General features: G+C 28.3%; 1 protein-coding gene across 2 annotated transcripts in view; it reads right to left on the bottom strand.

The window, feature by feature from the left end:
- LOC107454788 (uncharacterized) overlaps positions 1-22,822 on the bottom strand; it is a 60,055-nt gene that overhangs the window by 20,880 nt on the left and 16,353 nt on the right. Inside the window, exon 2 of one of the 2 annotated variants that reach the window (XM_043038906.3) lies at positions 8,341-8,445. In XM_043038906.3, the coding sequence (XP_042894840.2) occupies positions 8,341-8,445 (105 nt within the window). Of the gene's footprint in view, positions 1-8,331; positions 8,446-22,822 lie in introns of both variants that reach the window. The other variant, XM_043038905.3, reaches the window with a different exon arrangement.

The raw sequence follows: 22,822 nt of genomic DNA, 5'->3' as shown, positions 1-22,822 counted from the left end.
CTTAAGAATTTTCAAACCATTTAAAAACAAACTACATCATTTGTTTTGATATTCAGATGGTAGTAAAGTTCCTCATTCACTTTTGCACTAGCAAAATCAGAATTAGGTAGGCAAAAACAAAATCAGCTAGCAAAATTAGAAGTTACTCTACAAATACTTCATTGGGTATATTTCAAAATTAGAATATTTACAAAGACAATTTTTTGCCTGTATTTTATATCAAGTGTTAAATTTCATTAGACATTTTGTGTCCATATTTAATAACAATAACGCATTTACTTTCATTTTTGTTTCTATTAATGACCTACATAATAAAATGTCTAGGTTAAATCAAACAACGATATAAATTTTACATGTCATAATTAATTATACTGCACATATTCTACATTTTTGTAAATTAATTAAAATGCTGCTAAATGAATAATAATTATTTATAGCATGTATGTCCATTTGAGATACTTGTGGATTATTTTTGTTTTTTAAGAAAAAAAATTATTTTAGTAATACTGCCATTAAATAAAATTTTAAAGTGCTTTTAGAAATATATGTGTGTCTTCTTACTTAGTATTCGTGGAGTTTTGCATTAAAATATACTTAATAGTTATAACTGCTTAAAAAACAGAAATGAATGTTCTATTTTTCAAAACTAAGTTATAATATTGTTATGAAATATTTAGGTTTTAGAAATTTTTTTTCATAAATTCTATTTCATTATTTTAGTCGTTTGATAAAATACATTTTGTACTTTTAAAAGTAGTTTAAAAAAAGTACACATTTAATTCCTACTGGGTTTAAAACTATTTTACAATAAGAAACTGAAACAATTATTAATTTATCGAAATTATTTTTTTTTTGCTTTAAAGTAAATAACATTTTAGATTAAAAATTGAATTTATTATTTAAAAACGATTTTTTACTGCTTTTAGAATTGAATAACTGCTAATAATATTAAAATTTTTCTCATAAAATGTAAATTAGATTTGAAATTGATTGTTTCAGTATTTTCAATTAATTTTTTAATGTAAAGTAATAATTAAAAAAGAATAATAAAAGAAGCAAAAAATATTGCGAATGAAGATCGATTTGAAAAAGAAGTAAGATTTTTTTAAGAGTTAAAAATCAATTAAAAATAATTTTTTACAGTTATATGATGATTATTTATTTTATCAATTGTACTTTATAACTCTTTTATATGATCATTTCGAATGAAATGATATCAAATAAATATGTTATTTTACAAAAATAAATTAAACTACATAACAGAACAATATAAATCTAAACAACTGTATTCTTTCCTTTTTTACTTTTTTTTTGTTATAATTTTGTTTCGTAATGTTTGTTTTGATTTATTAGCATATCTTTGAAAGGTTTTTCAATTATAGATCTCAAATATCAATGGATATTTTGTTAAAGTTCTCCTCATTCATTGCTTTTGTATTCGTTAGTTTTGATTGTTGAAGAAACAAAAGATAATCTGATACATTATGTCGCATAACTTTATCTAGCCATTGAGGAGAGCTTAGTTTTGTAATGCATTGCAATTTCTTAATTTTATGCATTGTCGTTGATTTATGCATTTCTTGTGAATTATTTGTTAGTGTTTTATACAATCAAATTTTCTTTTTTAAATGTCAATTTTTCTCTGATTGTTTTCCTCAGCCAAAAACTTCATTTTTAGTAGTAAGAAGAAGAATATCATATCATAGCTGCCAATTTTTAGGCTTTTTGAAAAACTATAACGGGGGTAATAAAATTGATGCGTACCAGTCTTCTGTCATTTTTATTAATAAGATGAGTAGGAAAATATTTAAAAGGTAGACTTTTTTTTAAAAGAAGAAATACTATTGCTGTTGTCGTAGGTCATGAAGGCAAGGGGTGCGATTGTTCTTTGTTTTCCAGTGGTGCCATCTATGGCTAAGAATTCGATTTCAGTCACACCCTTACGTCACATCAGTTTATAGAGTGGCCCTATTCATACATCCATTCATTGATCCACAAATCGTAATTTTGACCTGAACCAGAGAATGATCCATTTCCAATTCAGTACCCTCAGAGGTAGAATTTGTTATGGGTACTTGGAGGACTTTGTGATCCGACAGATTCAACGTTCAGCAGTCACCATTTACTATGCGGAGAGTCTTGGGCCGTCTGGATTCGAACTCCCATTCTCACGAACCGGCGCCCTGCCAACCAGGCTCTCTCGGCTTTAAGAAATATTATTAAAACATTTTATTGAGGGGGAATGTATACGTATGTAAAATACATACGTATTTTAAATCCTTTTTTTTCCCACTACCATTGAGGGAAATAATTCGAATAATCCTAAATGCTGGTAGCTATATCATATCATTTTCGAAGTAATGCATTTCTGTGTGGAAGCATTTTCTAATATTTTGTTGTAAAATCCATGTTACGAAAATAAAGAATTTTGAAAATGTTTTTAATGTTCTTTTTTTAAAAATTGATTTGTTATGAAATGTTTCAGGCTAATAATAGCTTCATAATAAAGTACTTCAGCCGCAGCGGGTACAGAACGGGTCTCGCTATGAAGTGAGCCAGATTCTAATTCCAGAACTTGTCTCCATATGGTAAAAATCTGCTGAAACAATTGATTTATTTTTGTCCAAAAAACTTGTTTTATTACGGTAAGAAACCAGTCTGGCGACGCAATTTCTTCGTAATTTTTACGGAAAAACTTGTTCTTGTATGGTAAAAGACATTTGAGGCTAAGGATTTACTTCGTAAATTTTACGGTTTTGTGCAACCAACCCCGCTGGTGGTTTAAAATCGTAAATTTTACAGGATTTTTTTTTTTTTTACAGCATTAGTCATGAATTTGTGAAGCCTCGACTCCCTAGATCTACAACTATACGTTGCCAGAATGCTTTATGTAACTCATGTATTTTTCTAAAATGCATCAATTGAATTCTTATATTTTACGTAGAATAATCATAAATTCTGTAAAGCATTGATAAAATATAAATGTCATACTTTTTTGGTTGAAAATTTGTGGAAAATAAATTCCTAAAAACTGTACGCATGAACCTCTGTTTCAAAAGAATTTATTTAAATAGCACGCGCCATATGGTTTATTTTACCTCAACTTGTATTTAAATTATTGAATATGTTTTTGAAAGCAATTTTCAAAATAATAAATTTTGTACAGGGTAATTATTATATGAAATACATCGCTTCAATAATAATACTTAGAAGAAAATGAAACAACAAATAAAAAAAGATTGAAATATCCGTTTTTGTGATTTCCCCCCCTTAGGGATTTCTATGCCTATTTTAGCGTAGCTTGGGATCAAAGTAGTGCAATTCTATCACGCACAGTTGGAATAAAAGAATGATTGGGAATAAAGGGGCTGGCTAAATAGGATCAGAAGCCGTGTGAACAGTAACAGCTTGCAAACGATACACGAAGAACAATGCTTTTAAATGGAAAGATTTCTATTCATAATATTGTCCATAATTTTGTTTCTAATTTCACTTGGACAATTAAGATAAGGGTTAAAGTTTCATTTATATGCGATATTTATTTCTCAAATGATTTCCTATAATCGCTCTCAAGCAGTTACAGTTTCTACAGTGCAGTCACATATAATAGTGACAATAATAATAGTCACAAAATTTGCAGTAATTAAAATTATTTTATTCAGAGAAGAAATTTTAATTTTTCAGAAGAAATTTTCAGATTCAGATCATTTGTTTTATTCATAAAATAGGATAGATTTTCAGTTTTCCATTTAAATAAAGACTTCCTTCATCTATACATGAAATAGAATTTAATTATCTATTTCAGACTGGAAAAAATTCTGCTTCCATTTACGGTAAAAATATTATTACCCTGGGTATCGTTTCCGTAAAATTTCATGCCTCAATTTTGACAGTAATATTTATTTAATTAAAACAATTCAGTTATATTACAGTAAATATTACTTAAAAAATTTCGGTACATCAGAACCTCAGTCACGTAAAATTTTTAAGCAGAAACACCCTGAGTGCCGGTACAGTTTACTGTAATTTAATCCAGAATTTTTTGCAGTGAATCGTGTGATTTACTACAGGCTTTATTAAAAATATGTCTACAAGTTTACTATCCGAATTTATAATTACGTAACTTCAAAGGAATCTATTTCCTGAAAAGCTATATTTTTAATTATTGCACATTTTTGCAATCTAATCTTCATTACTAAATAATTATGACTACTATGAGAAGGATGACTAATGTATCATCTCATTTGAAGAGCGGAACAGATGAAGGGTATATAATTGATTTTTTGAGAAAAAAGCGATTTTTTATCGAGGAAGATTTTTTTTTTCTTAGATAATTATAAGACATTAATTAATATTTTGAATTATTTTGATTTTGAATACATAGATTTTTCAGCTTTAAAAAATTTAGGTCATTCAGTGTGCTTAAATCTGTAAGCAAATAAATAAATAAAAATACATAAATAAATAAAAAATAAATAAATAATTGAATATGAATGTGTTAGTTATAATATTATATGAATGTGTGAAATATTGTTTTATTGGAAATTAAAGCACTGAGAATATCTAACATAGTTTGATATAACAAATATCATTAAACTATTATCTATGCAGTATATTAAATTATCATCCATTGTTACACATCACGCAGCTATTGGTATTCTTTTATTGGTTTTAATTACGATAATATTAATTTGATCATGTATTTTTTGGTATCCAGAAAATGTTGTTTTTATTGAAAAAATTAATTTAAATAGGTTAAATAGTATTAAGTTAATGGAAGTGAATTATTATTCTATTCGAAATTAAAGTTGAGAATGTCTAACATAGCTCGACATTGCAAACAAATGTCGAACACATATTTACGTTACACTATCATTTGATATAAGCTAGCTTCCATTCATATTCCTTTGAATTGCAATAAATCAGCAAAATAAAAGTTCTAAAAATGCATATTTTTAGTTTTTATATCGGGGGAAAGGAAATGAAACCTCGCGTGCATCAGAATGACCCGTCATTGAAGATAGCTCTGCAAAATTTATCGAATCGAGGTGGATTGCATCGGTTACAATTTGGTCAAAGTGTCCTCAACGGTTGTCCAATACAGGCACATCACGAAATTAAAAAAGAAAGAAAAGAAATCTGCGTGTGAAGGAGCAGCCCAAAATTATTCGGTATCTGGACAGCTCTCATTAAATATTTACTACTGCAATTATGGAGAGGCGTTCGTGTTTGGGAAAATGATACGATTCGCGAAGTCACAACATTTTTTTTTCTTCACGAGGACTATGGAAACAAACAATGACCTGAATATCACCAGTTCTCTGTGCATGCTTCAATCGAATTCATTAATTAATAAATAAGATAAAACCGATTTTAGGTTAAACTTAGGATGTTTAAAGTCATTAGATAGAAATGATATGAAGCAACTGCCATAGAGTGAGGTTTTATGTTCTCGTTGTATGATGCATAAATGTCACGATAAAATAGAAATAGAATGCGTTAAAAAAGAATATTTTTCGGTCACATTTATTTAAGGTAGTTTTACACTTACTCTTTATATTCACATATTTCCAGAAATATATTAAAATTTGCTTACATATTGGGAACATATTTTTACAACAATCGCTAACTCACAGAGATTGACCAATCGGAATATTTTTTTATATAATTTAAATGAAAAAGTAATGGGTTAGTTTTTATAATTTCCAGAAATGCATGTAAACACGCTCCTTAGGCTTACATATACCTTTTGTTTTGTTAATTGGGTATAATATAAAAAAAACACAACTACTTCCACTTAGTAGGAATAACATTTACCATGACGCAATGCTAAATTCTATGCCACTATCCACATAAATGCCACTATCCACATAAATCAATTATTAATCAAAAATCGAATATCAATTACTTTTCTTTATAATGCAATAAAATCTGGCGAGCAGCTATTTAAACGATCAAACACTTCGTTTGTTTATTTGTGGCTTGAAGTTAGGCTCGCAGAAAATGCCGTTCATGGGTTAAATTTAGTAGGAATAACACAACCTGTGACGTAGGCTATAGTATACCCAATTCTTTTAAACTCAACTGTCAGAAAATTTCCACATATTTTCAACTCACAACTATATTCTAGATGTCTTTTGGAATCGTTTGCATATTTAAATTGCAATTTTTTAGCATCATTTTGCGAAATATCGATTTAGCGAAAAAATTCTGAACACAAAGTATGGGTAATGATTTAATAAATTATAAGTATTAGAACTATAATATATTTTAAAAAATGCTATTTTCTGTTAACAGTTTTTTTTCCGAAAAAAAATTGGCGAAAGAAAACTTCAACTGTTGTTAGGAAAAGAACTATCGTCTGAAAAATTTATTTGTAAATAGAACACACTTTGAGCGGCCTATATAACAGTTTGAATAAGTTATTTTGATTTTATTTATTTATTTCGATCAAATGAAGATGTTAAACATCATACTTTGGAGAGTTAATTAGTTCAAGGAAAAACTTATTCGTAAATCTTTTTAACTGTACAAAAAATGTTTCTTTAAATGAAATGTAAGTTATCTTTGATTTCTCGCAAGTTACATATTGTTTAAGGATAATGAACACTAGTTTTACTTATTAACTAATTAATGTGTTATATTTAGCAAATTTTTAATATTTATATTCTTAAACGTGAATGGTAAGTTTAACACAAAGTTTTAAAGAAGAAGAATATTCAATTGTTTTTTTCTCATTTTTGAAACTTTGCACTGCAACAAAGTTTTGATTTCCGAGCTTCTTTAAATTATGTTAGAACATTTGCTTATGCAACTTTATATGAAATAAAGCAACATTTATATGAAATGTGCTGAAAAATTTAAATAGACGATGTAAAGAAAAAGTTTTGTTTTTAATTGTTTTGTTAAAGTTAATTTTTAAAGTAATATAACGGATAAAATTCTAATTCCAAAACTTTCATGTACTACATAAGCTATCATGAAAAATTGAGGAAACTACAATTTCCTTTCTTAAGAAAGTGTGTCAAAAATATGCTTGTACGTAAGCATCAAATTGAACAGGAATTTTTTATTTTCTCAGTCATTCTTGAATATATTTGTTTCGAAATCCTATTCGCATTATATTTTTACGAAATTAGGAACCCAAATAACTAATAACTTTAAAAAACGTATAATGCTTTTATAATTAAAATTTTTTAATTGAATTTTAATGATTTATGCATTCTTGCACTGTGTTGATCATATAAATTTTTAATTTTTTACGCTCTCATGCATTCGTCTATATCAGTAGTTTCCAACTATAGTATTTTTTTGCGGACAATTTTCGTAAAAAATCTTTATGGGTTTAAAATACTTTTCTAGTTAATAAACACCTAATTTCTTCGTTTCTTTGAAATTTAACATACCAACGGTGCAAAAAAAATTTATTTCTCAAGTTTTGTATCCAGGAAAATATTTATTCAAATACAAAAATAATCGTGTATGTTGCTCTTTTTTATTTCATTTTTTTGTATTTTGTGAATATAATTTAGCATGTGTGTATGAGAAATTTTCTCAACGAAATTCTCATATTTAACTTTTTAAAATCACTCATTTTGGACGAAAATATTTACACACACATTTGTAAATTTTAAATTTAAAATGTAAATATCTATTCTCTGGTGATTGCAGCAGACAAACCTCAATTTTTTTATTGAACATTTTGTGTGCTACTATGTAAGATTTAATACCAACCCTTTTAAAGTATCTCAACAATTAGATATTTGTTGCACATTAATTGTTTAATACATAGGTACACATTAAAGTTATCGCAGCCCGAATTTTTTAATATGCAATTAAATATTTTTAAAAATCTACTTCCTACTTTAATTTGTAATTCAATACCTTTGTTCTGTATAACCTGGTAAAAATCTGACAGTAATATTTAATGTTCCTTCAGACATAAAAGAGTTCTATATAAACTTTTGATAAAGCTGCGGCCCGACAGTCGATCTGTGTTTTTAATTGTGGCCCCATGCCCCGTGTAAGTTGGAAACCCCTGGTCTATATTGTGTTATTAGTTACAGTTCTCATGTTTCTTAGCAAATTTGAATGCTCAAAAATTTAAAGTCAAAGTAAATTGAATCCATATTTAGGACACACTAAGACTTTAAGTATTGAACAATAACTAAGATAAATCAAATGTTTACTGTTTCCTTTAAAAGGGAAATTCGAAACACGTAATTTGGATAAACATGTTTTCGAACAACAAAACTCAAACTTGATTATTTCAGTTTAAGTTCGGCAAATTAAAAGATGTGCGCAATATCGTTAGAAACAAAGAAAACTTACAGCTCTTACTTCTAGGTTCTCTTGGTCCATCTACAGTGATTTTGATCGCTTTTGTATAGGTTGCTACCTGAGGAGGATTCGAACTGACTGTAATCACTAACGTGAAACTTTTACCTGAAAAACAAGAAAAATGTTAGGTTAGTTCTTTTTTTAGTTTTCAAAAAATGACGTGGAAGATTATTTAAATACGTAAATTATGTAACCTTTTTTAAATTATTTAATAATGTTATTGTAATTTTTTCTATAACCGTCGTTGAACAGTCGACCTAATTTTATGAGTTTACGACTACTAATATTCAACTCCGTAGCCTTGTCATTTTAAATCCAATCCAGAAGACAAGGAAACTTCTGGATCGATTAAAAGGAGAAATTTGCCTTCGTGGAGGACTTTTTGAGGGAGCTAATCCGCATTTGCGTTACATGAAGAAGAAGACCACGAAAACCTCCTACTGTTAGCCTGACGACGAGCGACTCTAACCCGTGGTCCGTCTACCACTGGGGATATGTCACGCCAGCACTGTGGTCGGTGCAAGCCAGATGCAGAATTCGTTTCGTTTGGGATTCGAACCCGGTTAGCCTTATTGGAAGGCGAACGCTCGATCCCTTGAGCCATCGCGGCTCAAATCAAAAATTGAATTTTGAACAGAGTTCTATTTCAGCAAACAGAGATAAAGGTACTCAAAAATGGTTCAAAGCACATTACCAGCAAAAGATTGGCTATTTTATTCACAATGCTTGATCTCGTGGATTTTTTTTTTCCGGTTCATTTTAGAGATAAGGATTTGTGTCCCAACTCATAAAACTTTGGCCTCAATTAGACAAAAATCTTTTTGTAAAATAATGGTGTAAAAAGTCAGTAGTTTAAGTACGACTCATAGCAGAAAGTTTTGTGACACGTTTACAACTCTGTATTAAAGCCAGAAGTGGTAACTTAGGAAGTTGGTTAATATATTACTAATAATAATGTTTTCACGTTTATTTAAAAGTTTGGTTGTGATATGTTAATCAGCATTATCATTATTTATGACTTGTATCTAAGTTATTTTCTGTCACTCTGTATTTTATAATTTTTTTTTTATAAACTTCTTTTTGATGAAAGTAGATACATCATAATAATGCTCGAAACATCAATTATATTAATTTTACATTAAAGAAAATCTAAAAAGAACTAAGAGTTGTTTTTCGAGAGTTTCGCTCCTTTAACTGAACTCCGCAAAGACTTATATCTCTAGAAAACAAACAGCTAAAGACGAAAGAATAAAAAAATAAATAAATCACAAACAGCATTTTCCTATCGTAAAAAACTTTCTGCCCTTAAAGTTTCTTTCTTTGATTTTATCCTCACTGCCAAACTGACTGTAAGACCCGTTTTGCGGCTCAACTCCATGGTAATAAGACAACCGAGTCAAGGTTTGACTAAGGAAGGAAAAAAAAAAAAAGAATCTACTTGCAGGCTTTTCCAACATGCGAATGTGCGAATCTCTCCTTTTTTCCTCCCCTCCTCTTCTTCTACCCCAAGATACGTTATGGGGAAAAGCTCTCTAAAAGTAAACAACGTCTCTAATCCCATCCTACCTTAAGTCATCTGTTTAGAGACCTGAAAAATCCCTGCCCATGAATATGTTCCGAACATTCTCCCTCTACTTACACAGTGACGCGTTTCGAATTCTCACCGTTTTCACGTATGTGCGGCTTACTGTTAGTCTAGAGAAAGAGCTTCTTGTTTGTCCAATAACTGTTTGAAAATACCCAGATATACGAGTCTCAGTTATGTTTAGTAAGAGATATGATATTGCTTTTTGTTCGTTTGCTAGTAAATTTTCTTTTTTAAAAAAAAGTTTCTCAATTTATAATTTCTATGTCGTCTGAGAGTAATTTTTCGTATTGTTTAAAAACGATATCAAAACGGGTTTTATTAATTAACGTTCTTTTGTAAATGGTATAAAATATAAATATGTGTCTTTATTTATAAAATGCATCAAACTGAAAGACATATTTAAAAAAAAATATTATTAATGCCTTCGATTTTCTGTCGTGATACTTGTACTAGAGTAAAATTTAATATTTAAAACTAAATATTTACTTAAAATTTAATATTAAAAGAACGAGGAAAGAGAGCGCAGAACTGTTTTTAAATATTGGCGATATTTGATAGAATTGAACTTTTTAAAATGCTTTTTTTCTGAATTTAAAAACTTTTAATCATTTTTGATAATTTTTTGTAACTTGAATATTAATACATTTTCGAAAATTATTAATCTATGTAATTAAATGTATTATATTAGAAAAATTAAAAAGAAATTAATAATATAACTTTGCTGCTTGCTTGTTATTTCGATATTTTAATTTTCAATTTAAAAAATGATAATTTCAGACTATATTTGTAGATTAAAGTTTTTTTTATATCTTTATCAAATGGATATGCATTGCTCAATTTAAAAAAACACAGTCTTTAAACTAATTAAAATTTCATTCATAAATAAGTCAAAAGTATTGTATACTTCTCCCCATTTTTATACAAAAGTAAAAAATCTGTAGCTTTTTGATTTTAAGTAATTAATTTATGTTTTTAATCTTTTTTATAACTTAAAGTAAAGAGATTGTCAAGAAAATAATTGCGAAATAATTCTGTCGATATTAAATAATCATAAAGGCCATCGACGCTGTTTTGGATATTCTACTTAACGTTACATTTAGGTTTGCTACACAAAAACTGTGAGTCTCAGAAACTTGAAATTGCTAAGGTGTGCAGAAAAGTATACAGAAATTACTATGGTATAAAAAAAATAACATTCGATAAATGTTTTAAGAATTATTGAGTGTTAAACTTGTTTAAGGAAATATCATGTTTTCCGCCTTACAGGCAGCAGGTATGCATCCAGAGAATGAAAATTTAGTATGCTGAATGGCCCATATTTGGTTAGATACTTAACACATAGTTTTTTTTTCTTTTTTGAGTTTTTAATTTGTTCTAAAGTTATTGTAATTTTAAATGATTTTTTTGCAAATTTTTTATCAGTTTTGTTTCACGTTACATTTTGCTTCGCTGCTCCAATTCTATAAGCTTTAAAAACTTGAAACTCAAAGGTGTGTAAAATTTGTACAAGGAGTTCGGTTAAATAAAAATAAAAAAACTACAATTCGATTATTAGTTCGAGAGTTATTTACTATTAAAGGCGTATTAAAAAATATGTTGGTCGATCTACTGAAATGCAACTACAGAGTTAAAATTTGACGTGTCAATACATTAACAGTACAAACATTTTGAATTACAATTTTAACAAGATTTTTCGTTTTTAAAGAAAAGTTCTTATTTGTTGGAAAGTGATTGAAAATTTACGTGTATTGTCGTAATTTCCCCCGGCTTTCTTACTTTAAACATTGACTATTTATTTGTTGTTGTAGAAAATTTATTTTTCCTTCGCAGGATCTTTATTTCTTTTTTTTTATAAGCACGAGTAGATGTCAATCAAAAGTAGCATAAGAAAGTTAGAGATTACATGTTGACAGTTATAAATCTTAATATTTATATCGAATTTTTAAAAATTAAAAAAACTCAATTAAAAGCAATGAAAACCATTCGCTTTTTGAATTGCTATAAGTCTCTTTAGCGAGTGAAATTCTTTATCATTTATTTCTTTTTTAATTGAGTATCACAATCTGTGCTCCTAAGATTAATTTTTTTTCATATGATTAATCTAAGGAGCAATGATTTTTTTCAAGTACAAATGATTATTTTTCAAATCTAGTTTCTGTCTATTTCGTTACGATTCACACATTAACGAAATGTTCTTACATAAAGCTACAATAATTGCATATTTTTAATTTAAAATGTTCCATGTTTTTGCGGAAAATACTAACGTTAAAAAGAAATAAATAATGATAAAAGAAAATTAATTAAATGGTTGGCGAGCGGGGGTGTAGCTTTTTAGTATACTAAAAAAGTAGTAGTTTTGAATTTGTTTTTTATTATTCTCAAGTCAATTTTAAAACGTAAGAACTGTATTGAATTTTAAATTAATACTTAATTGCGAAACGCACATAATATTACCGGATAGTCTTTTTTCTTGATTGTGACATAATACAGTTTTTTAAAAAATTGCTATAATAAATTGAATACTCATACAATAAGATCCTTAGTAAATAGTATTAAAATGAATTTAATATAAAAACAAAAAACAAAAAACTTTCGTCTTAAAAAATACGATTATACGATTTAGTGTGTAACACTTTAAAAATTTACGGAACATAAAGGCATAAAATTTTCAATAACTGCTTAAATTTTATTACCTCGGAATTTACTGAAAACAAAATATTGTTCAGTATGTGGTGGAAGAACTTACTTTTTCTCAACAATCAAACATAAATGTGGAAAAAGTATTTGGAATAATAATGTTGAATTTTTGTGAGAAAATGTTTGCTTTTGTCAAGTAGTTGAGCGAAGCAGCGTGAATACTTTCTTGTAGTACTCGTAGAAACATGATGAGAGAAAAAACTAGTTCCCTGTTAGACAGGGAAGCCAAGTCAGAAATTTAGTCTTCGTAGTCCTTCCAGTTCCTATTGAAAATGTTTTATAATAACATTCAAATTTATAGTTTATAATTCCACATAACTAGTATTGTATGACTTGATGTTGTTACAGTGTGAGGGGAAGGTGTATTTTTATGCAATGGCATTGATCAGAAATAAGTATCTCACTTGACGCAGAATTTTTATTAAACATATTTTTCATACTTTTTTTCCATTATTTTGTTTTAATTTATGTCTAAATAAGTGAAAAATATTACATTTGGCATTTTAATAATTTATTGTTATGAAATGCAGTAGGAAACACCAGTATCTTTTTCCGTGTAGAAGGTAAAATCTTTCAAGAAGTACAGCTCACATCCAAACAAATGTTCAAATTGGCACTTATTTGAAGTTATTTAGATCAAAGCAAACTAGTTATTAAATCACTGAAATTTCTATAATTTACAAAATCAATTATTGATAAGTTATTGAATAGAAAAGGAAAAAAATAATTCAAGCTACTTTGTTTGGATTTTATATTTTAGTACAAATATACTTCTGATAATCTAACGGATCTTTTTAGTAACTATTAGACTGTTTTTTATGATTAAAAAATACCAAAGTATATTTTTGTTTGTAATTAGAGCGCCAGAAAAAAATACATATAAAAGGGACACCGGTGTCCCATCTGCGTCAATAAGTTAAATAACCAAAAATATATATCTTTACTCGGAAAAGAACCTACACCAAAAACAAAAATTCTTTTATGTTGATCAAAGCATTTTTGTAAAAAAAAAAAGGTTAGTTTCCTCTTCTTATATATTTCTCAATTTTAAATCTCAAAAAATCACAGCTTTCCGCTCAACAAAAACATTCCATCTTAGTTAATCAGGCCATCAAATTAAAGGTGAGCGTAAAAATTCGAAACTCCCGAAAGGTGCCGAGAGAAAACGAGGAACGATCAGTTTCGAAGAAAAGATGGTAGGAAGGATTAAAAAAATGGAAGAAATTATCCCCAATAGATCCCCGAGCGAATTGGAAACGAAAGAAACTTCGTGCCCGGTTTGAGATCTTTCTGGGAAAGATGCAGATCTTTGAAGTGGCGATTTGTTTTAAAGAGTGGTGTCTGGTTGTTGGGAGGGGGGTGGCATTTGGGAAGCAATTTCTCGTGATTAAAGGCGAGTGATTGGTGAGCCGAACCGGGGTGGGCCACTTAAAAAACCTCCAGAGACCTTAATGGGGGTTCGGAAATGAGCACTGATATCGCTTTGGTCTTAATAACATTTCGAAATACTGAGATACGCATTTGCCAGTGAATAATAGCACTGAACACAGGAAATGAACTGTTATTTAGAAGTTCGATAATATCCTTTTGTTATTCGCTGCTTATAGAAGTTTCAGAGAAGATGATTTAAAATTCTCGTGTATTATTTGGAGTGCGGCTTTGCGTAAGTCATCATTACTGGTTTTTCGAAGCGCAAGATTCAATTCATGCACTAAATAATTTATTTCTTGTTAGTTTATTGGTACTTTTAAAACGAATCAAATGTTTCAAAATCTATGCAGTAAAATTAACTGTTCTGTGAATATTCTTTTCTTACTCATATTATATGAATGTCTAGACTCTAGACCAATTACTTTAGTTTTCTAAGTTGATGGAAACCACAATTTTGATTATGCAGCTTAAAATTTTTTCTTCTTCTCAAAACTATAGAGGTGCCATAAAATGCGTATAAACAATGGGTGACAATAAAATGGGTATAAAAAAGTAAAATTAAAATATGAGAAAAAAATCCTATGTAGTTCTACTGAAAATGCACTTTTAATCTAGAATCTTCTTTATAGTTTAAAAATTACGCTTGCACATTTACGTTTAACGAATATCATTCATACTGCATATATATTCTGAAAGAAAAATCCATGGGAAAGAAGTTAATATTATATTTTGGAAGAAACCTTATATTATTAGTCTATGGAAAAAACAAATGAATGTGTGAAGATGAATTTCAGTCATAAAACTTCAGTCATAAGTCTAAAGCTAGCAAATACTTAAAAGGTGGACTTGGCAGCAAAAAAAAAAAAAAAAAAAAAAAAAATCCAAGCATAAAATATCACCAAGTAAATAGAAAACAACCTAAAATTGAAATATACATATCAAGTTATCATCAAAGCTACCCTTTACTTTCATTTTAGAAACTTGTCAGTAAAATATATTGGACAGTATTTTGCATAAGACGATATGGTTACTAGACTCCGCTTACTGAACTAACAATATGCAGTCATAGTTTCATCAATAATTTATTTACTTTGATTTGCAATTATCATAAAAATGTCTAATAGGTCAAATTTTTCAACAAGCATGTATATAAAAATAGTTTAGAACCTTAAAATATTTTGGTACATTAGGTGTATTAATTATTGATTTAAGTATTATTTCTCTTAAACTTGAATTCAATTTTTATGATCGTATATTTTGAATAGTTAATACACAACATCAATACGTAATCTTAGAAAAAGATTTAAAACTTTTAACTCAGGTAATATCCTTGATTAATTTAATTTAAATGAGTCAATTCCTTTTTTTTTCATTTTAAAAAAATGGTGGAAAGCACAGAAAGATATTTTTCTAAAATGCGGTTATAAGCATAACTATTTTTTTTAAAGTAATTTTCATACTTAAAATATTTTTATGCTAAATGTTTTTTTTTAAAATCAACAATGTTATGTTCGTCAATTAAAAATATAGAAAAAAAGTGTTAATTGTATACCAACGTCGCCATATAACGTAAAATTTCATGAACGGAAATAAGAATGTAGTCTTTTATAGTTTCATTATTTTAATAAAGCTAAGTGAATACACGTGGTTTCAAAAATGCAATTGACTTCTAAAATAGTTATCAAAGAAAACTTTATTTGGAATGGTTTTACTTGGTTTTCAAATTTGTATTAAAACCTCTATGGTAATAATAAACAATATATGTAAGTAAAAGAGTATTTCAAAAACAAGTTAGATTTGTATGAGCTTTTTGTAATAAATTTCACAATTTTTAATGTATAAATAAAGATCACAAAAAGCTTTACTTCTTTATATTTAAATATGATTCTTCAGAAAATTATAAATGTAATTAAAATTTAAAGTTCTTTAACGTATTTTAAAACACTTACTTTAATTCTACTAAGAAGGGATTTGATTATTATTTGGTTTTCGCTTGCAGTTTTTTTCCACCAAACTTTCACAGATGCTAAGATTATTCAAAATAACTGAAATTTAAGAATAAGAGAAAAAAAATTTTGCTTAAAAAAATTACTTTTTAATTGAAGCAATATAAGAGTTGCACCCTTTTTACAAGCATAAAAACCATCAATCCTTCAAAAAGTAAATTTATCTCAGCAATACGCAAACGATCCCCGAGCACTTAACTTTACTTCCCTTTTTAACTGTTTTCCAAACTCGTGATAATTTTTTATTTTTTTTAAAAAAGGAGCATTCATTTTTTTACACACTCCTTTTTTACAGTGCAAAGAATTCTTTGTCCAAGACAACTTTTGAGAATTGTTTGCCGAAAAGGAGCTAAAAGGAGCACTCCTATAGGCTTTTAGCATTTACACTCTGAGCTAATGGCATAAAAAGAAGGGAAACTTGTCAAATGAGGAATCAGACCGAAAAAGAATTTAAAATGAGTCAAGGAAAAAAAAAATTTAAAAAATCGGAAAGACTAGATATTTAGAGGGGACATATAATGAGAAGGAAAAGGAGATAATGAAATAGAAGAAGAAACTTCGAATTGAAAAAGCTCATAACTCAAAACATCCATACAACGTTCAAAAATTGGTTGAATTTTTGAAAGTTAGAACTAAAATTGGTTGTCAAAAATTAGTTAATGTTGAATGATTTTAACATACGTATTTTTAAGCGCGATAAATGGTAGTGTAGCTCAACACTGTAAAAAATGGATACTCAAATTTCACTCATTTTTCTTCGTTTTTGACGAAGTCGTTTCGTGATATATGCTCCGAGCGAACATTTCGTCAAAGTAACGAAATAACTATTGCCATTTTCTTGAGGAAATGAATTTTGTCAATAATAAAAAAAATATTCCGTCATTTTATTTATAAAAAAAAAAAAAAAAAAAATTAGCGTATAATGTTTCTAATTTCTCAAATAATCTCTTTATTTTATCGTGGGCACCATACAGCTGGATCAATTCCGCCTTAAAATCATAAGGATATAAATTACATCAATGCCCGAAGCGATCCCGTGATCTTCCTGCTACAAAGTCAACCGCTTGACCACTATACAGGACGGTCGGCTTCCTTCGAATCTTCTGAGTATTTCCCACGATGCACTGCGACGAGGATACGAGTTGAGGAAACATTTTCGTCACATGGGTCAAAAATCGCGAGTCGAAATGATTCTCGAAATTAATGAAATATAGCCCAAGGATTGTTGAATCGTCAAAAGAGAGAGTTTTATTTCAGAGAGGGAATACTCATAGAATAGCTCTTAATTGCCTGCTGGGCTTTAAGGGTGGCCTGGTGCATTTTTAAAACTTTTTTCAAAAAATGCAAGCATTCTTTTGGTATTTTTTGTTTTGCTGTATTATTCAATGAATAGGTATTGAGTGATCATAACTTATGTGTTAGCAACCATGATAAATAGTACACATAGTAATACCCGTTCGAAGAGCTTAGAATAACCCGCTAAGTTTTAAGTGTGTCGGGCCACATTTTCAAATATTTTTAAAAAGCGTGCATCCTTTTGCATTTTTTGTACCCTTGTTTCCTTTGATAAGTATTCAAATTTGTTCACTAATGCTCTGCACTGTACAAAATTCCGAATCAAATTATAGTAAATTGTACCGACACTCAGGATGCAAGCATTTTTCACCATAAAATTTTACGGAACAAACAAAAATCTGATATACCGTAACTTTTACTGGATCACTGTAATTAAATAAAGATCAAGGTAAAAATGAGGGCATAAATTTTACGGTAAAAATAGATTTTAAAATAAAATAAATTTCACGGATGCTCCATTCAGGGAGCCAGTATTTTTTAACGGAACTTCATCCAGAATTTTGTAGCCATGGGAAACAATTTAAACTTTTATTTCAAATTAAAAAACTTTAAAAATTATGTTTTTTACTTTTTAAGAAAACCAAAAGCATTTTTTATTATTAATTGTTTTTGTCTATTTTGAATAAAATTGTCCGTATTTCGATTTGTTTTCAACATATTTTGATGGTAGGGATCAAAATTTTTGTAACATTTCAAAATTTACAAACACGCAAATGACTTAACAATGAAATGATAAGACACAGACTTAATAGCTCCTTCAATTCAGATCCGATTTGGTTGAACTTTTAATGCTAGTTGTAAAGAGAATAAATAAAATAATGTAGATTATTTTCTAAAACATTCTTTGCAAGTTTATTTTAAGAAATTAAACAAAATAGCGGAATATTAAAATGTGCCTGTACGAAAAATGTCCCATATGTCGGGGTTTAATATTGATTTAACTAAAAATAAAAAAAAGAAATCAGAGAAATCTACGTGAAATCAAAGCTACATGAGTAATATCCGTGGAATTTTTATTTTTTATTATTTTTTTAACTAAAATGAAATAAAATTTAAGGAGACATTGAGACTACGAGCATCAGGAACGTTGCTTTGGCCAAACACCATTAAGAATTTGCGCACACTTATTTGATCTACACTGTAAGAAATTCTGGATCAAATTACAGTATAAAGTACTAGTACTCTGGGCGCATCATCCATAAAATCTTCTCTTAGAATATTATATCGTATTTTTTACAGTAATATTTATTTAATTTGAGAGATTCGGTTATTTTACGGTAATTATTACTGTAAAAATAACGATATATCAGATTTTTTTGCTCCGTAACATGTCCCGATAAAAATGGATTTCACTTTAAAAAATATTGATGCTCTGAGTGACGGTACCATATTTTGATCCGGAATTTTTTACAGTGCATGTCTGAGTAAATACAGAAGTACATTGTCAAACTACACAAAAAAATAAAATAAAACTGATTAACTCTCTTAAATTTTTTGAAGTGATACTTCTTATGCGACTTCCAACAAGGTTGCGTTAAACGTTTAACGCTACATTTTTATTGGCCGGGAAATCACGTGGTAGGATGCAGTTTTCCCTCATTCATTTCCATATTGTTTTGGTTCTCACTAGCATAAAAATAATAAAAGTATTGTTTTTCTGTAAATATTTTTTTAATTTATTTTGATACACAGATGATTTAATAGGGTAGTATTTTTTATTTTCAAATTTAGTGGATAACAGTTGTAAAAAATGAATGAAAACAAACCCACGGACAATGCGACGGATTTAAGGTTATGTCAAATTACGTCTCTTGTGAATATCAATTGATTGTTAGGTTTCCTCTTTTCTAATTTCCATTTATATTTCACAAAATGCAGCCATGAGGGATATTAAATTATTTATTACAAAATCTTTATTGCCACGACTATCCACTGCAGGTTCACAAGCTCTGGCAGACGTTACTGGTGAAGAAATTGATTATTGTGAGCGGCCTGTGATCCTTGCAGGAGATGTGAATTTCTCGTTACCTGAAGCTGAAACATTATTAACCTTCCTTAAAGATAAATGTGGATTGGAATGATAAATGGATGAAATGATCCAACAACCAAAGGGGTAACTACCATTAATGCAGTTTTTGCAAGAAATATTGAAAAAATGGAACTCAAACATTTCGTATCTTACTTTAGTTATCATAACCCCATTGTAAATGTTATAGGTTTGGATATTTCTCCACTCGAAAATGATAATTAAAAGATGCGATCAATTGTGAATTGTAAGCATTGTTAATAAAGTTTGTCTTAAAGAAACAATATGATTTCACTAAAAATTAATTTCTTCCCCTTCCTATTTTCATTTCCACATTACGAAGTTTCACTTCTTCCGCGAGGAGGGACTCCACGCACTATTTTTTTTTTCATATGTCCTCCCATCTAAATCTGTCCTAATAGAATACACTATAAAAATATGTACGGTGTTCACATTTAAATCTCTTAAAAAATGCAACTAAATATGCGCGTTCATAAGGGATCGTAAATTACTTATAAAAAAAATACAAAGATATGACGAATTACTTAAGAGTAAGGTGATTTTAAAAACTTATAATTTGATTGACTATTGTCCAAGGAAATTCAGAGGCGATCATTAGAAGAAACATCTTCAAATTTCAACCAGTAATCTAATTAGCTTTAATACCGAAATCTCAATAGTGATTCGTCATATTTTGATAAAAGTTTTGGTTCTTTCACGCTTAAATATTAGTTTACGATCCATAATGTGTAAATAATTTTAACTTTATTTTCGATTATTAATTTTCAGATATATATATTAAGACCAGTAATTGTATGAACATCCCGTATAAAAGTCATTAAGACTGATTTGTTAATGATATTAAAGTATTATAACTTTACATATTTTCTTAACAGTACCTTTAAATTTATTAATATTTGTTAAATTCATTAATATTTAAGATTTATATCATGTCTTTGCTGTTATAAATATTGAGTTAGTGGGAACAATTGTGTGTATATATATATATATATATATATATATATATATATATATATATATATATATATATATATATATATATATATATATATATATATATATATATATATATATATATATATATATATATATATATATATATATATATATATATATTAATCTATAAAGTAAATTGGAAGTTTTCATTTAACTTCTGATTATGTTTAAAAAAAGCAAATGCTATATTTTAATGCCTGTTTTTAAGCAAATGCTTTATTTTTCAACATGAAATATTTTGCCTATTTATTTATGTCCATGTTATTACAGTTCAATTTACGATTCGATATTATTTTTAAACGATTCAATTTAAAGATTTATTAAGAGAAAACTCCAATGCTAATAGCAAACATTAAATATTCAAATTATATCTAATACTAAAAAAAAAAAAAAATCTCAAGATAATTTTTTTTCCAGTTTTATTGAATGGTTCTCATTAATGTTGGGAACATAGGGTTTTAAATAATTTAAATATAAGGTTTTAAATAACATATGTCGGTAAATGTACACGTTTACCGTTAATTGAGCACAAACGGTCATGAATTTGTCATAAAATGAAACGCAACGTTTTTCCATTTTTTCCACTTTTTCCATCCTGCTTTAATAACTTATATATTGCACAATTTTCGACGAATTCTTTTCTAAATTTTAAAAAAACATTTTTATTAATTTTAAATTGCTCTTAAAATTTTGTTTCATTTTATATAACATTTTAAAAGTTATATCAAAAAATAGTATGACAAAAAAAAGAAAAAAAAGAGATTTTTCTAAAATTTTATAAAAATGTCCATATTTTCAAAATTATTTGAGTTAGGCTTACAAAATTTTGTACAATCATTACATGTAATAACCAAAGTAATTGTTACAAGTTAAAAATTTATTGCTACATTTTTCTTTTTTTTGGCATAAGGTATTCAAAAACACTATTTTCCGTTTGTAATTTATGGTTGGTCCCTCAAACCTCAAAGAGGTGTAAACTTCATTGATAAGTCTGAGAAATTGCATTATCTAAACAATTCTGAAGTTGTAAATTGATTCTTTGAGTATTTCTTGAAAAATATAAAAACAATTTATTCGTACAACTGTTTTTCCATTATTTTGACAGCCCCCTGTACTTGCTATACACCACATTTTGTTTGCTATGTTGAAAGAAACTTTTTTGTACAATCCTCCGGTTGATCTCATGGCAGTAAATATGATAACTAATGCAAAAGCCTTGTCGATAATTGAACAAGTGCGAATTTCAGTAAATTTTCAAGATAAGTTACTCTATTTTGCTATAACCATATTTCATATAGAAATAAGTTTTTATCCCGAGTTTGCAATGAAAATTGTATCATTAATAATTTTATTATAGTTAAACTGATAAAACAAGGAAATCAAATCAACTATATTTTTACATTAGTATAATGCTTTACATTAGTATTGAAGTGAAATCAATAGTTGGATAGTTAATGAGTCAAAAAGTTTTACGAAAAGTGAATTTAAAAAAAACATTGCAGCAATCTGCACATTCTAAACTGAGTAAAGCTTTAATCGTCAGTCTGCAGTGTAAATCAGATGAATAATGTTTATTACATTAGACCATGACGTCCAAATGGAAGCAATCGTGTAAACCAATGTTAAAAAATTGCTGATTATTGTGCAAGTACATATTTAATGAGAAAAGTGAATTTCAAAGGAAAATTGTAGTAATGTGCAATATGCTAATTCTAAACAGAAGAAAGCTTTCATCACGAGTCTGTAATGCAAATTGGATTCAATGATCGGAAAAAAAATCTCCTGCAAATATGCTAAGGAAAAAAAAGGAAAAAAACGGATTTGATGAAGCTTCTTTGTGAATAGATAGGGAGAAAAAAAAGCTTAACCATTGAAGGTAAAAAAAAGAAGAAAAAAAAGGCACTAAAAATAGTAGAAACAGAGAAAGAGACAAAAGATATAAAAGGATGAGTGTAGAAAAAGAATCAAAAGGGATAGAGTGGGGGTGGTAGAATGGTGTGAGGGTGGGCAAAAGAACCGAAAAGCGGTTTCTCTGGCTGCGACGGAATGTTGGCACCACCGAGCCATGATCGCGATCTGTCACATTAGTTTGGTTAGCGATTTTTACCAACTTTTAAAGCGCCGGAAAGAAAAGTGGGCTGAGTGTGCCGAAAAAAAACTGGAGAAAGAAGAAATTCTGGAAGCATTAGAAACAGGACCTTTTGAAGTTTAGCCATGCATGCAAAAGCAGGATCTGTGGCTGAAAATCATGCTTCATTGCTCTGTATTCGCCTCCTCATCTCTCTCTTTCGCACCACACCACCCTCTTTTAAGAATTCTTTTTTTTTTCTCTATTTATTCCTATTTCTTAACCATCCCCCC

The sequence above is a fragment of the Parasteatoda tepidariorum genome, chromosome 3 (genome assembly GCF_982258835.1).
Source record: "Parasteatoda tepidariorum strain Cologne lab strain chromosome 3, Ptep-v5.0, whole genome shotgun sequence".
Lineage (NCBI taxonomy): Eukaryota > Metazoa > Arthropoda > Arachnida > Araneae > Theridiidae > Parasteatoda > Parasteatoda tepidariorum.
Note: the sequence above shows the minus strand (reverse complement) of the source record. Positions and strands in the feature narration are given on the sequence as shown.